The sequence below is a fragment of the Apodemus sylvaticus genome, chromosome 1 (assembly GCF_947179515.1).
Source record: "Apodemus sylvaticus chromosome 1, mApoSyl1.1, whole genome shotgun sequence".
Classification (NCBI taxonomy): Eukaryota; Metazoa; Chordata; class Mammalia; order Rodentia; family Muridae; genus Apodemus; species Apodemus sylvaticus.
In genome coordinates, this window is record NC_067472.1 from 120,145,546 (window position 1) to 120,161,600 (window position 16,055).

Here is a 16,055-nt window from a genome sequence, read left to right on the forward strand (position 1 = left end):
AATTAATCAAAACGAGTATGTTTACCCAATCAGAAAAGAATATATCCTTTCAACACTTCCTTTACTCTTCTCTAAAAGTGAGCATATAGTCAGTCTCAAAGGAAGCCTCCAACAATAAAAGAAAATTAAAATAATTCTTTGTATCTTAACAGACATCCATGGATTGAAGATGGACTTCAACAAGAACAGAAACATGGGGTTTTCAGCCCCATGGGGAGAGCCACAATATCAATCAGCCAGATTCCCTGGATTTCCCAGGAACTGGACCACCAAACAAAGAGTACACATGGAGTTACCCATGTCTCTAGCAGAACATGTGGCAGAAGATGGCCTTGTTGCACATCAGTGTGAAGCATTGCCCTTGGTCCTGTGGGAGTTCCATGTCCTCAGGTAGGGGAATGTCTTGGTAAAAAGGAAGGAATAGGTGGGTGGGGGAGCAACTGTATGTATGCATGTAGAAGAATGAAAGTAGAGCAATACTCATCTTACTGCATAATACTCAAATCCAAGTGGGTCAAGGTCCTCAACATAAAACTGGATACACTAAATCTCATAGAAAAGAAATTGGAAATAACCTGGAATATACTGGGACAGATGAAATTCTATGAATATAACACCAAAGGCTCAGGATCCAAAATCAAAAATTGATCAATGGAACTTCCTGAAACTCAAAAGTTTCTGTAAGGCAGTTGACATTGCCAATTGGACATAATTGCAGGTAACAGATTGGAAAGGATCTTGAAGAACTTTATATCTGACAAGGGCTTCTATCCAAAATTTATGAAGGAATCAAGAAGTTAGATACTAAAACAAAACCCTTAATTTTTTAAATGATGTTCAGAGCTAAACAGAGAATTATAAACAGAGGAGTATCCAATGCCCAAGTAGCACTTAAAAAATATTGAAAGTTCTGTTCAGAAACTTTCTCCCTGTACCGATGTCCTCAAGGGTCTTCCCCAGTTTCTTTTCTATTAGCTTCAGAGTGTCTGGCTTTATGTGGAGGTCCTTGATCCATTTGGATTTGAGCTTAGTACAAGGAGACAAGGATGGATCTATTCGCATTCTTCTGCATGCTGACCTCCAGTTGAACCAGCACCATTTGTTGAAAAGGCTATCTTTTTTCCATTGGATGTTTTCAGCCTCTTTGTCGAGGATCAAGTGGCCATAGGTGTGTGGGTTCATTTCTGGATCTTCAATCCTGTTCCATTGATCCTCCTGCCTGTCACTGTACCAATACCATGCAGTTTTTAACACTATTGCTCTGTAGTATTGCTTGAGGTCAGGGATACTGATTCCCCCAGATTTTCTTTTGTTGCTGAGAATAGTTTTAGCTATCCTGGGTTTTTTGTTGTTCCAGATGAATTTGATAATTGCTCTTTCTAACTCTGTGAAGAATTGAGTTGGGATTTTGATGGGTATTGCATTGAATCTGTATAGTGCTTTAGGCAAAATGGCCATTTTAACTATATTGATTCTACCGATCCATGAGCATGGGAGGTTTTCCCATTTTTTGAGGTCTTCTTCCATTTCCTTCTTCAGAGTCTTGAAGTTCTTGTCATACAGATCTTTCGCATGTTTGGTAAGAGTCACCCCAAGATACTTTATACTGTTTGTGGCTATTGTGAAGGGGGTCATTTCCCTAATTTCTTTCTCAGCCTGCTTATCCTTTGAGTATAGGAAGGCCACTGATTTGCTTGAGTTGATTTTATAACCTGCCACTTTGCTGAAGTTGTTTATCAGCTGTAGGAGCTCTCTAGTGGAGTTCTTTGGGTCACTTAGGTAGACTATCATGTCGTCTGCAAATAATGATAGTTTGACTTCCTCCTTTCCAATTTGTATCCCTTTGACCTCCTTATGTTGTCGAATTGCCCGAGCTAGTACCTCAAGTACAATATTGAAAAGATAAGGAGAAAGGGGGCAGCCTTTTCTGGTCCCTGATTTCAGTGGGATTGCTTCAAGTTTCTCTCCGTTTAGTTTGATGCTGGCTACCGGTTTGCTGTATATTGCTTTTACTATGTTTAGGTATGGGCCTTGAATTCCTGTTCTCTCCAAGACTTTAAGCATGAAAGGATGCTGAATTTTGTCAAATGCTTTTTCAGCATCCAATGAAATGACCATGTGGTTTTGTTCTTTGAGTTTGTTTATGTAGTGGATTGTATTGATGGATTTCCGTATATTGAACCAACCCTGCATTCCCGGGATAAAGCCTACTTGATCATGGTGGATGATCGTTTTGATGTGTTCTTGGATTCGGTTGGCAAGAATTTTATTGAGTATTTTTGCATCGATGTTCATAAGGGAAATTGGTCTGAAGTTCTCTTTCTTTGTTGGATCTTTGAACAGAACACCAATAGCGTATGCTCTAAGAGCAAGAATTGACAAATGGGACCTCATAAGGTTACAGAGTTTCTGTAAGGCAAAGGACACCATTAAGAGGACAGATCGGCAACCAACAAATTGGGAAAAGATCTTCACCAATCCTACATCAGATAGAGGGCTAATATCCAATATATATAAAGAACTCAAGAAGTTAGAGTCCAGAAAACCGAACAACCCTATTAAAAAATGGGGTACAGAGTTAAACAAAGAATTCTCACCTGAAGAACTTCGGATGGCGGAGAAGCATCTTAAAAAATGCTCAACTTCATTAGTCATTAGGGAAATGCAAATCAAAACAACCCTAAGATTTCATCTTACACCAGTCAGAATGGCTAAGATTAAAAATTCAGGAGACAGCAGGTGTTGGAGAGGGTACGGAGAAAGAGGAATACTCCTCCACTGCTGGTGGGGTTGCAAATTGGTACAACCACTCTGGAAAGCAGTCTGGCGGTTCCTCTGAAAACTGGGCACCTCACTTCCAGAAGATCCTGCTATACCACTCCTGGGCATATACCCAGAGGATTCCCCACCATGTAATAAGGATACATGCTCTACTATGTTCATAGCAGCCCTATTTATAATTGCCAGATGCTGGAAAGAACCCAGGTATCCCTCAACAGAAGAGTGGATACAAAAAATGTGGTATATCTACACAATGGAGTACTATTCAGCCATTAGAAACAATGAATTCATGAAATTCTTAGGCAAATGGATGGAGCTAGAGAACATCATACTAAGTGAGGTAACCCAGACTCAAAAGGTGAATCATGGTATGCACTCACTAATAAGTGGTTATTAACCTAGAAAACTGGAATACCCAAAACATAATCCACACATCAAATGAGATACAAGAAGAAAGCTGGAGTGGTCCCTGGTTCTGGAAAGACTCAGTGAAACAGTATTTGGCAAAACCAGAACGGGGAACTGGGAAGGGGTGGGAGGGAGGACAGGGGAAGAGAAGGGGGCTTACGGGACTTTCGGGGAGTGGGGGGGGCTAGAAAAGGGGAAATCATTTGAAATGTAAATAAATTATATCGAATAAAAAAAAGAATGAAAAAAAAAGAAAAGTAAACACCAAAATAAAAATAAAAAAAAATATTGAAAGTTCTGACACAATAGGGAATTATAAATCAAAACTATTAGAGTTTCAATTTAACACCAGTTAGTATGGCCAGGATCCAAACCACAATAGCTAGAAAATACTGAGAGGATGTACAACTAGGGAAACACTCCTCCATCAATGGTGGGATTGCAAATTTGTACAACCACTTGAAAAATCAGTTTGGTGGGAAATCAACTTGGTGGATTATCAGAAAAGTGGGAAAAGCTCTACTTCAAGACCCAGCTATACCACTCCTGGGCATGCAACAAAATGATGCTCCACCAACCCACAAATGCAGTTGTTCAACTATGTTCATAGAAGCTGTATTCATAATAGCAGAATTCAAGAAACAACCTAGATGGTCCTCAACTGAAGAGTGTGTAAAGAAATGTGGTACATCTACACATTGGAATACTGTTTAGTTATTAAATAAGGACATCATGAATTTTGCAGTCGAATGGATGGGAATTGAGCATATAATCACAAGTGAGGTAACCCAGTCACAAAAAGACATGCATGATATATATGCACAAGTGAACTTAAAAGTAAAGCTATAGCATTGAAAAAAGATATTGAGAGTAAGAGCAATATTATGACATCAGAGCAGGTGGAGAAAGCAGGATTGAAAGGAGAAGGCAGAGTATAATAACTTAGAAACTATAAGGTAACAACATAAAAATTAAGAGCAATATGCTGAACTTAGAGGGAAAGGAAATAAAGAAGAAGTTGCAGAAAGAGTAGAAGGAGCAGGCTAGATTCTTCTTACTATTTGACAGAACAGGAACTTTGTTTTTAATTACTGAAACCGAAGAGATTATTTTATTTTCTATTAAAAGCATATCTGATAAAAATTGTAGCTTTTGTAATATTAAAAAACTTTAAATTTTCATTTATCCAAACACAAGATTAGCAAACACTACATGTGTGTATATATACATATGTGTGTGTGTGTGTGTGTGTGTGTGTGTGTGTGTGTGTGCACGCACGTGCATGCACGAGCCTTAGTTTCTATTCCCGCACCAACATCATGACCAAGTAGCAAATTGGGGAGGAAAGGGTTTATTTAACTTGCACTTCCATGCTGCTGTTCATCACTAAAGGAAGTCAGGCCTGGAACTCAAGCAGGTCAGGAAGCAGGAGCTTATGCAGAGGCCATGGAGGGATATTTCTTACTGGCTTGCTTCCCCTGGCTTGCTCAGCCTGCTCTCTTACAGAACCCAAGAATACCAGCTTAGGGATGGCACCACTCACAAGGGGCCCTCCTCCCCTTGATCACTAATTGAGAAAATGCCCCACAGTTGGATCTCATGGAGGCACTTCCCCAACTGAAGTGCTTTATCTGGATAACTCCAGCCTGTGTCAAGTTGACACACAAAACCAGCCATGACAATATGTATATATATGGTTACATATACATATGGTTGAGAGTAAATAGCAGGGAATTTTGGTAGATCACAGCTTAGAGGCTCTCTACATCCTTCAAACATACATATGTGATTGTTACCACTCAGTAGGTGCTGGTGAAGGAATGGGTACCACTGAGGAGCTGGTTTTAGCATTTCCTCCTCACATGGGCACACCTCCCTCAACCATCAGCATCCCACCTACAGTGACAAAAGTCATTAGGTGTCACTCTTAGTGATGTGCAGTCCATGAGCTTTGAAAGATGTTTGGTGACATATACCTGACATGATAGTGTTGTACAAAACAATGGGATGGTCCTCAACATTATCTTTACTCCATTTATTCCTTGTCCTACTATAATCCATTCCATAATAGTGATAGTAGAATTCTGTGAAACTTTTATTTTCTTATTTTATTGAATATATTCTTCATTTACATTTCAAATGTTATACACTTTTCCTGTTTTCCCCTCCCAGAAAACCCCCAATTGAACCTCCCAATCCCTGCCTCCAAAAAGATGCCCCTCGACCCATTCCACTCCAACCTATGCCCTCTCGATTTCCCAATGTGGGAGGCATCTACTGAGCCTTCATAGAACCAAGGACCTCTCCTCCCACTGTTTCCCAACAAGGCAATCCTCCACCAGACTTGCACCTGGAACCACTTGTACCCCTTGGTTGAGTGATTAGTCCCTGGGTGGTCTGGTGGGTTTGGTTTAGCCAACATCTTCATTCTCTCCATGGGGATGCAGCCCCCTTCGGCTCTTCCAGCCTTTCTTACAATTCATACATTGGGGAACCTGTGATCAGTCCAATGGTTAAGTCTTTTCTTGATAACAATGCAGGTTTAGTCTTCCTAAACCTTGATTGCAAAGGGATTCCCTTAACTATTCTACTTAATTTAGATCACCTAGTCTGTTACTCTCAGTACAATAAACCATTTTGCATTTCAGAATAGACTGCAGTGTATTGTACAAATAATTTGTATGACTATGTTTAATAGAAATCTATGTATTAGCTAAAAAAAAACTTTGAAAGGCATATGATATAATTAGCACTTTGCAAAATAACACACTGTTATATTATGGCCCCACTTACATCTTCAGTCATGATGTTTTCAATAGCACTACAATATATTAAAATGTTTTCAAGTTAGGAAGTTTTCATATTAATACAGGAAATGATATCACAACATCATTATTGTTTTATTTCAAGAAATTTCAGCAAAGAGATTTATTAGATTATTACTATATAAGGAGTTTTTAAAGAAGATAAGCACACAATGTTATATCTGATTTTAGGTATAGGAATGTTCTTTCTTGGATTTTGCTTCTTTTTGAATTTTAATTTTCATAATGTTTTCTTCATGGAAATAAAAATTCATGTGAGTCATTATTTTTTTCCATTTATATCCTTTTCATAGCCTCCCCTCTGATTACATACCTCATATGGCACCTCCCCATTTTCTCCCTTCTTTTTCCTTTCTGAGAAGGGGAGAAAGACCCCCTGGTACCAACACACATTGAGATATCATGTCACTACAGAACTAGGAACATGTGTCATTCAGGCCAGACAAGGCACCTAGTCATTGGAACAAGTTGAACAGGAAAGTAACAGATTCAGGGAGAGCTCTTCTTCCAGGTGTTTACAAATCTATCTGAATTCCAAGCTGCATTTCTGCAACATTTCTTCAAGCAGATTAGGTTCACCTCATGTATGGTCATTGGATGAAAGTTCATCACTGGGAACCCCAAGGGTGCAGGTTAGTTTTCCCCATTGGACTTCATCAGGATTACATGACCTATTTGGGTCTCTCCTACAATTTTTCCAGAGGACACTATTAGTGGTGTCCAATGTTTAGTTCTGGTTATTTGCATCTGTTTCTGTCAGTTACTAAGTTGAGCATCTCAGAGGATAATTATGCTAGGTTCCTGACTGCAAGCATAACAGAGAGTAACTTCAGTGGTTTCAGGGATTGGTCCTTGTCTAGGGGATGAGTCTTAAGGGGGCCCAGCAATTGGTTAGTTATTTTCTCAATCTCTGCTCCAACCCTATCCCCGTACTTCAATGTGGTCTGTAGGAAAAATTACGTGTTGAAGGTTTTGAGGCTGGGTTGGTGGCCTTATCCCTCCACTGGGAGTCCTGCTTGTTCTCAGAAGATGGCAATTTCAGGCTCCAAATCCCACACTGCCTGAAGTCTTAGATATAATCACCCTTATAGACTCTTTGGAGCACCCCATGTCTCTGACATATCATCAAGATGTCTCTTTCACCTCCTATTATCAACATTTGTTTACTAACCTGACCCTCTCTTCCTGAATGTTACTATAGCTTATCCCCCTGATCCCCAAACATTGCCTTTTCCACTCAATTTCTTTCATATCCAATGGTTCCATCCATATGCAATGATTATTCTACTTCTTAGTCTGAGTGAGATTCAAGCATCCTCCTATGAAACTTCCATGTTCTTATAATCTCAAGTATTAGGATACCACCTCACATAGAAAATTATTTATTTATGCTATGTAGATTTCCTTGCAGTTCTAGATCAATATATAAGTTTTCCTAATTAAATGGCTTCACTACATACCATCTATACAACAATAATTTTTTTCTGGACCCTAAAAGTAACACACAATTTGTACTTGAAAATAGGTATCAAATGAAATAATTTGCACAACTAAGTAACAATTTTCAGATATAAGATGCTTCAATGATGAAAACATGCTAGCATTAAAAGTATAAAATGCTTGATTATATGGTTTAATCCACTAGAGGGATGCCCAGGTCATATGTTGAATCATTGTTCAGCTTGTCTTCTATATTTTTAATGGAAGAAACTGATATAATGGTATGATATATAGAAAGCAATGTTTTAATTTTGTGGATATGTTAGAAATACTAAATAAGCAGTTAAATTCAATTGATATTTTAAGTTTTAACATGCATTTTCAAAAACTTGTGAAAATAATTTGTTTGTGGTCTTAACAAAATAATGTAACACTTTGGCAAAAATATACAAATAAGCATTCCTGCACAGGAGGACAAGATACAGAAGACCTCCACAGCAACCATAGCCTTGCCCTTAGTGGTGTGGTAGACAGGGAGGAAGGTGATCCAGACACTGCAGAATACCAGCATGCTGAATGTCAGGAGCTTTGTTTCATTGAATGTGTCAGGCAGATTCCTAGCCAGGAAAGCTACAGTGAAACTTGCTAGAGCAAGAGAGCCCATGTAACCCAGGACACAGTAGAATGCAAATACTGAACCTTTGTTGCAAACAATGTTAATGTGTCCATGTACCATGTGCATATCAGCATCAACAAATGGAGGAGATGTTCCCAGCCAGATTCCACAAACAATCATTTGGATCAGGGTGCATACAGGAATGATGTAATTAGGAGCACCTGAAAGAAGCAGCCACCTCAGTCTTCTTCCTGGGACAGTGATCTTAAATGCTAATATTACAGTAATTGTCTTGGCTAAGACAGTAGAGGTAGACACAGTGAACACAATGGCAAATGTGGTCTGCTGCAGGATGCAGCCAATCATACTGGGATAACCAATGTAGAGCAAAGAACACATAAAACAAAATATTAGGGAGATGAGTAGGACATAACTGAGAGTTTCATTATTGGCCTTGACTATGGGAGTGTCTCGGTGTTTCAAGAAGACAAAAAGTACAAAAGCTGTGAGAATAGTAAAGCACAGAGCCACTCCAGCCAGAGTTATTCCCAAGGGGTCTTCAAAACCAAGAAAGGTCACAACTTTTTTGAGGCAGCTAGTTTGATCTATGTTAGCATACTCATCCTCTGGACACTTCACACATTGTTCCATATCTAGTATGGGAAGGGAAGTATTATCAGATTATTTTTTTTAGAATACAAGATACAGTAAAATTAAACATTAGAAAATCATAACTAGCATAGACTAGCATGCTGTGTTATAAGCAAACATAAATATTGGAGCATTATAAGATTTGATCCTAATTTCCAATGCTTCTAATCTTTATGCAAGATTTGTTCATTTTTATCTAATATATTCAAAATGTTTATTGTACTTTTCAAAAACAAAACTGTACTGTTAAATATTTTTCTTTTCACAATAGTATGCCTTAGATTGGTTACTCATGGCATCATACTTTATTCACTTATAATTGTGCATAATTTGCAGCAAAAAAACTTAGAAGTTGATGTTTCAGTTCATCTATGTATCAGCAAAATGTGTTGTACTGCTTGTGGTCTCAAGTAGATATTTGTACATATAAAGCACTAGTCCATGTCTTGGAAAAGAATATACTGCCAAATTTTAGTAAGTCATTATAACACTAAACTCTCTTCTAAATATTTGTTCTTTCATATGCAAATATTTATAATCCTTGTCATTCTATGGAAATTTACCTTTAAAAAGACAGACGTAGTTAGAGAAAAACATAGTAAATAAAAATTTAGAGTTTTGGAGTCAAGTACAGTGGACACAACTAAAAATCCAGTTTCTCAGTTAAGGATTGAAAATTGCAAAATGAAGGTTGTAAAGAGTGAAAGAGCTATAAGAAAACAGAGTTTTATATGAGTGTGATTTTTCAGGGAAGGTCAGAATTACACCCATCAACATCTCACCAAAAAGGGTTTCTTAACCCTATACTGACTGAAAATAAAAATAAAAAACATGACACTTTGAAGTAGCAAAAGAAAATTATGCATAATTCTATCTTAGAGAATTATAGATAACAAAGGAATATGGAAAGTTAGTAAAATTGTCTTCACCCGAGAAACTTATACCTATTAGTTATAATTGGATAAGAACACTATCTTCCCTGTAAATATACAAGTAGTATATACAGTGATTTGTTTGTACCTAGAAATATATGTATGTGAGTGTGTGTATGTGTGTGTGCATGTGTGTTAGTATGTGTGGGAGGGAGAGTGACAGAGAGACAGAGAGGGAAGAAAGACAGAGACAGAGACAGAGAGAAAGAGAGAGAGAAACAGAGGGAAGGAGGGTGAGAGAGACACAGAGACAGAGGCACACACACACACACACACACAGAGAGAGAGAGAGAGAGAGAGAGAGAGAGAGAGAGAGAGAGAGAGAGAGAGAGAGAGAGGAGAGAGAGAGAGAGAGAGAGAGAGAGAGAGAGAGCACTTAATAACTTAATAAAAATGCCATAACTTTGAAAATGACTAAGCGGTGGTATTTGGGAGTCTTTGTAGAAAATATAGGGAAAGAAGCAATGCAATCATATTACAATATCCACAATAAATATATTATAAACAACACAGATAATGTCAAGGGAGGAAGAAAACACATGAGAAATCATCACCCAAATTCTTTATATGTCAAAAATGTCTCCTTATATTTTATGATTCAATATGTGAATTGTGACTGGGCACAGTATATTCCAGTTTCAATTATTTATGTAAGATTTGACTATCAAGTGATCCCTAGGCTGTAGTACTTATTTAAAAACTCCATGCTCTAAATAAGAGTAAATACCTCAAAAATAATTTTGACTAATTTTAGCAGTTGGAGGTTTTTGACATTCCTTTAATTCCTTTACAAGTAGTTTATACAATAGTATATTCAGTTTTCTCAATCAAATTAAGCTAATACATCAAAGTGAAAAGTGGTGCTTTTTTCCTAAAACTGAGTCTCTGCTTTGAAAGATGTATATTTGGTTTCATTTTCTAATTCTTTCTTGAGTTTGCTGAACAGTGTTATCTAAATAGGTGAGAAATATTCAAATTCTCCAATATTTTACCCACTTAACATTCTCAACTAAGTTTATAGTAGGCTTATTCATAATAAGCAGAAGCTGGAAAAGAACCTACATGTCCTTCAGAAGAGGAAAGGATACAGAAAATGTGGTATATTTACAAAATGGAGTACTACTCAACTACTGAAAACAATAAATTCATGAATTTTTTTAGGCAAATGGATTGAAATGGGGAATGGCATCCTGTGCTATGTAAAACACTCACAAAAGAACACACATGACATGCAGTCACTGGTAAGAGGATATTAGCCCCAAAACTCTGAATGCCAAAGATACAATTCACAGGTCACATGAAGCTCAAGAAGAAGAAAGACCTAAATGTGGGTGCTTCTGTTCTGAGAAGGGGAACAAAATGTTCACAGGCGTAAATATGGAGATAAAGTATAGAGCAGAAACTGAAGGATCTGTCCTTCAGGTGACCTTCCTCTAGGTGTCCAGAGACTGTCACACCTAGAAATTCATCCCATATACAGTCATCAAATCCCATCACTAATGTGGATGCCACGAAATGCTTGCTGCTGAAAGACTCCCGATATGACTTTCTTCTGAAAGGCTCTGTCAAAGCCTTGAAAATAGAGAGGTGGATTCTTGCAGCCAATGATTGGACTGAGCACGGGGTACCCAGTGGAGGAGCTAGAGAAAGGACTGAAGGAGTTCAATGGGTTTGCAACCTCACAGGTATAACAACAATATCAACCAACCAGAACACACAGAGCCACAAGGAACTAAGCCATCAACCAAGGAGTACACATAGTTCTAGCTGCATATGTAGCCAAGGATTCTCTTTTCAGGCATCAATGGGAGGAGAGGTCCTTGGTCCTATGAAGGCTTGATAGATGCTCCAGTATAGTAGAATTGATGGCAGGAAGGTGGGAGTGGGTTGGGTAGAGGAACACCATCATAGAAGTACATGGAGGGAGGATGGGACAGGGGATTTCCAGCATGGTTGTGGGAAATTGGGAAAGGAGATAACATTTGAAATGTAAATAAAGAAAATATCCAATAAAAATGATCAAGTAGTTTTTCTACTTTCCTTATACCTCTTAAATATATTACAACAAGGTCTACCTAGGGCAATAAGACCACCAAAGGAGATCAGAGAATGCAAATTGTAAATGAAGTACAGAAGGTATTTTCAGATGCTATGATAGTATAGATAACTGACCCAAAAATTCCACCAAAATTCCTACAGCAAATGAGCAATTTCAGCAAAGTGGTAGGATATAAAATTTTTGCAAACAAATTAGTAGCCAACCATCATACAAATGATAAACAGTCTGAGAAAGAAATTAGGAAAACAGCACCCTTCACAATAGCCACAAATTCTTTAAAGTATTTGATTTGACTCATACCAAGAAAGTGAAAGATTTCTATGACAAGAACTCAAAATACTTTTAAAAAAATGAAGAAAATGTCAAAAGTTTTAAATATTTCCTAAGCTCATTCACTGTTAACATACTAAAATGATCACCTCATGAAAAGCAATCTACAGATTCAATGTAACCATTATTGAAATTACAACACAATACTTCATGGACCAGAAAGAGCAGTTTATAAACTTCAAATGGAAAAAAAAAAGCCAGGAGAGCCAAAACAATTCTGAAAAATAAAAGAACATCCAAGGGAAATCACCATCCCTGTCCTCAGGATGTACTACAGAGCAAAAGTAATTAAAAATGGTATGGTATTAGTACAGATACAAACAGATTGACCAATGGAATAAGTGGAAAACCCAGAAGTAAAGCCATACACCTATAGATACTTGGTTTATGAGTTCATGGCTCTTTACAACTTTTCTTCTATTAGATTCAGTGTATCTGGTTTTAGGTTAGGATCCTTGATCTATTGTGACATGAACTTTGTACAAGGTGATTAATATGGACTATTTTAATTCTCCTATATACAGACCATCAGTTAGACCAGCACAATTTATTGAAGATACTTCCTTTTTCCACTTTATTTTTGACTTCTTTGTCAAAGACAAAGTATGAAGATTATAGTCATCTTTTTAAAGGAAATGAATAAATTCCTTAAAAGTATGAGAAAAAGCAAATATTTAAAAGAAATTATGAAGTTCCTCAAAGAAAGTCTTGAAAATGCAAAGAATTGGAGGATAATAAACACCTAAAGAAGACCAAGAAGCAAAAAAGCAAACAAACCATTGAAGGGAAGCAATAAAATGTTTAATATCTAATAAAGGGAAGAGAAGTAAAGTGGAAATTTCTAGTTTCTTTGAACACTTAGTTATGCCAAATGATATTTTGTTGGGGCACACAGGTGAAACAATGTCTTGCTAAAGCTGACATATGAAAGAATGTTTTCATGAAGCAGATTTAGGTAAAAGGATGATTTGATATAGTAATGACATGAAAGGTCCCAGTATAAGGGAGTATAAGTATGTCCCCACAGATGGTGGGAGACTAACACTGAGTATTGTTTTGGTTTGCTCTGTCTCACAATTTCTTGCTAACAACACCTGTGTATTGGTTTTCCTTATATTGTATTGTTAAGCTCAACTTGTAATAATGTAGCCACTGAGAGAAATTTAGACAAGAACTGCTCCTGAGTTTCCTGCAGCAGTTTGTCACTTCTGCAGCCTGGCCTCAGACTAGTGGCTGAGCCTTGAGGTTTCTTCAAGATTGAACTACACTTGCTGGTTTGTGCCTGGTGTTTACCTGCCTAGAGAACTAATCTGAGTCTGCTGAGTCATTTTTGTTGTTTGTGATGAGACTGAACTGAGCTGGTACATTTCCCTCATATTCTAATAACTTTTGTCTCCACTACCTCTGCTAGTTAGTTGTCTAGAGGAGAGGTTGAAGCCTTGTTAAAAGTTACAAAAATGTATGCCTACAGTGACTCTATACATAAAACAGAAATTTGAGGAATACCTAAATATAAAAGTTGAGGAATGCAAACAGGAACTATAAAGACATGTTTCAACAATAACATATCAAAGATAGAAAAATGGTCCTCATGCATCGAAGTCATGATAGGAGAAATGCATAAATGGGTCAAAGATATTGTTACATATAAAAAAAATCTTTGAGAGAAAAATTTTAGAAAATCTGTGATACTGTGAAAGAGATGATCTAGGAATATCAGAAATATAGGAAGGTACATGACAGCTTAAAAGTCCAGAAATTATTTTAACAAAATAATCGAAGAAAAAAATTATAACCTGAAAAGATGAAAATAATGAAACAGAAGCTTGTAAAACACTAAATATATTTACTAGAAATGAAAGTCCCATTGCTACATAATAATCAAAACAGCAAATGTATAGAAGAAAAATATTAAGTGTTGTAAAATAAGTAGATGAAATAACATAACAGCAAAACTCTTAGAAATACAACTGAGTTCCTAGATTCTAAAAGCCAGAAAGGTTTGGACAGAGGGTCTGCAGTCTATAAAAGACTACGCTGCCCAGAGAGCAGCAGAAGAAGAGAAGCCCTGCGGCAATATTCGCTCCCTGCCAGGACAGAAAAGGGTCAGGAGGTACTGTATCACCCTAAGCTTTAGATCTCTGGTGTTGCAAACCCCCAGGGGTCTGCCTGCACCAAAGAACTGAGCACATAGGTGGTTTGTCTGCCAGCCAGCTGGGCGTGGGGCCTGTGTCCTGCCCAGAGAGCAGCAGAAGGAGAGAAGCCCCACTACCATAGTTGCTCCCTGCTGGGACAGAAAAGGGTCATGAGGTACTGTATCACACTGAGCTTTAGATCTTGGGTGGTGCAAACCACCATGGGTCTGCCTGTGCCAAAGGACTGAGCACATAGGTGGTTTGTCCACCAGCCCGCTGGGTGTAGGACCTGTGTCCTACCTAGAGAGCAGCAGAGGAAGTGATTCCCCATGGCCATAGTCGCTCTCTGCCAGCACAGAAAAGCATCACTAGGTACAGATCACCTTGAGCTTTAGATCTCTGGGGATGAAAATCTCCAGGGGTCTGTCTGCACTCAGGAACTGAGCACATAGGCGGTTCATCTGCAAGCCAGTCTGTCACAGGACCTGTGTCCTATGTGAGAATCAACAGAGGGAGTAACTACTACCACACCATCTTCGCTCCATAACAGAGCAGTCAGAGAACACCTGGTTGACCTTTACAACCCAAGTATAACATTGCTTGAGGCAAGACTGAGCAGGGCTCCAAAGGCACAAAAGAGGAAGGCAGCATATCAGAAATCAGTGCCAGAGGAAACCCAGTCATCCAGTGTTGCAGAAATAACCTTAAAGATCCACAGTAAGTTGAAGCACCAGCCAGTAACAATAAGACCATCTAACACAAGGGAGAACTAGATGGCTAAAGGCAAATGTAGGAACGTTACTAATAGAAACCAAGGCATTATGGCAGCATCTGAACCCAATTCCCCAACAATAGCAAGTCCTGGATACCCCAACACACCAGAAAAATAAGAGTTGGATTTAAAAGCACTGGTAAGGATGCTGATAGAGGAACACATGAAGGACATAAAAAAATGTCTTAAAGAAATTCAGGAGAAAAATGATCAAAAGCTAGAAGCTCTTACAAGGGAAACACAAAAATCACTTAAAGAAATTCAGGAGAATATGGGTCAAAAGTTAGTAGCCAATAAAGAGGAAATGCAAAAATCACTTAAAAAATACAGGAGAAGTTTTATCAACAGGAAGATGTCATGAAAGAGGAAACACAAAAATCTCTTAAAGAATTAGAGGGAAACACAAAGAAGCAAATGACAGAACTGAGCAAATATTTCCAGGATCTAAAAACAGAGTAGAAACATCTATGAAAGCACAAAGGGAGACCATTTTGGAGATAGAAAAGCTGGGGAAGAAATCAGGGACCATAGACACAAATATCAACAAGAGAATACAAGAGATAGAAGAAAGGATCTGAGATGCCAAAGATACCATAGAAACCATAGACTCAACAGTTGAAGAAAATGCAAAATGTAAAAAGCTTGTAACACAAAACATCCAGGAAATCAAGGACACAATGAGAAACCAAATCTAAGGATTATAGGCATTGATGAGAGTGAAGAATTACAACTTAAATGGCCAGCAAATATCTTCAACAAAATTATGGTAGAAAACTTCCCTAACCTAAAGAGAGAGATGCCCGTGAATATACAAGAAGCCTACAGAACTCCAAACAGACTGGACCAGAACAGAAATACCTCCCATCACATAATAATCAAAACCCCAAATGTACTAAACAAAGAAAGAGTACTTAGGGCAGTAAGAGAAAAAGGGCAAAAAAACAAATAAAGGAAGACCTATAAGAATTACACCAGATTTCTCCCCAGAGACCATGAAAGCTAGAAGATCCTGGGAGAAGCTCATGCAGACACTAAGAGAACACAAATGCCAGCCAAGACTACTATACCCAGCAAAAATCTCAATTACTATAGATGGAGAAACCAAG

At 37.9% G+C, this 16,055-nt stretch overlaps 1 protein-coding gene across 1 annotated transcript in view; it reads right to left on the bottom strand.

Annotated features, from left to right (window-relative positions):
* Positions 1-7,815: 7,815 nt before the first annotated feature.
* The window catches only part of LOC127681463 (vomeronasal type-2 receptor 116-like), a 43,714-nt gene continuing 35,474 nt past the window's right edge, over positions 7,816-16,055 (bottom strand). Inside the window, exon 6 of the mRNA XM_052177731.1 lies at positions 7,816-8,723. Within this exon, the coding sequence (XP_052033691.1) occupies positions 7,816-8,723 (908 nt within the window). The remainder of the gene's footprint in view (positions 8,724-16,055) is intronic.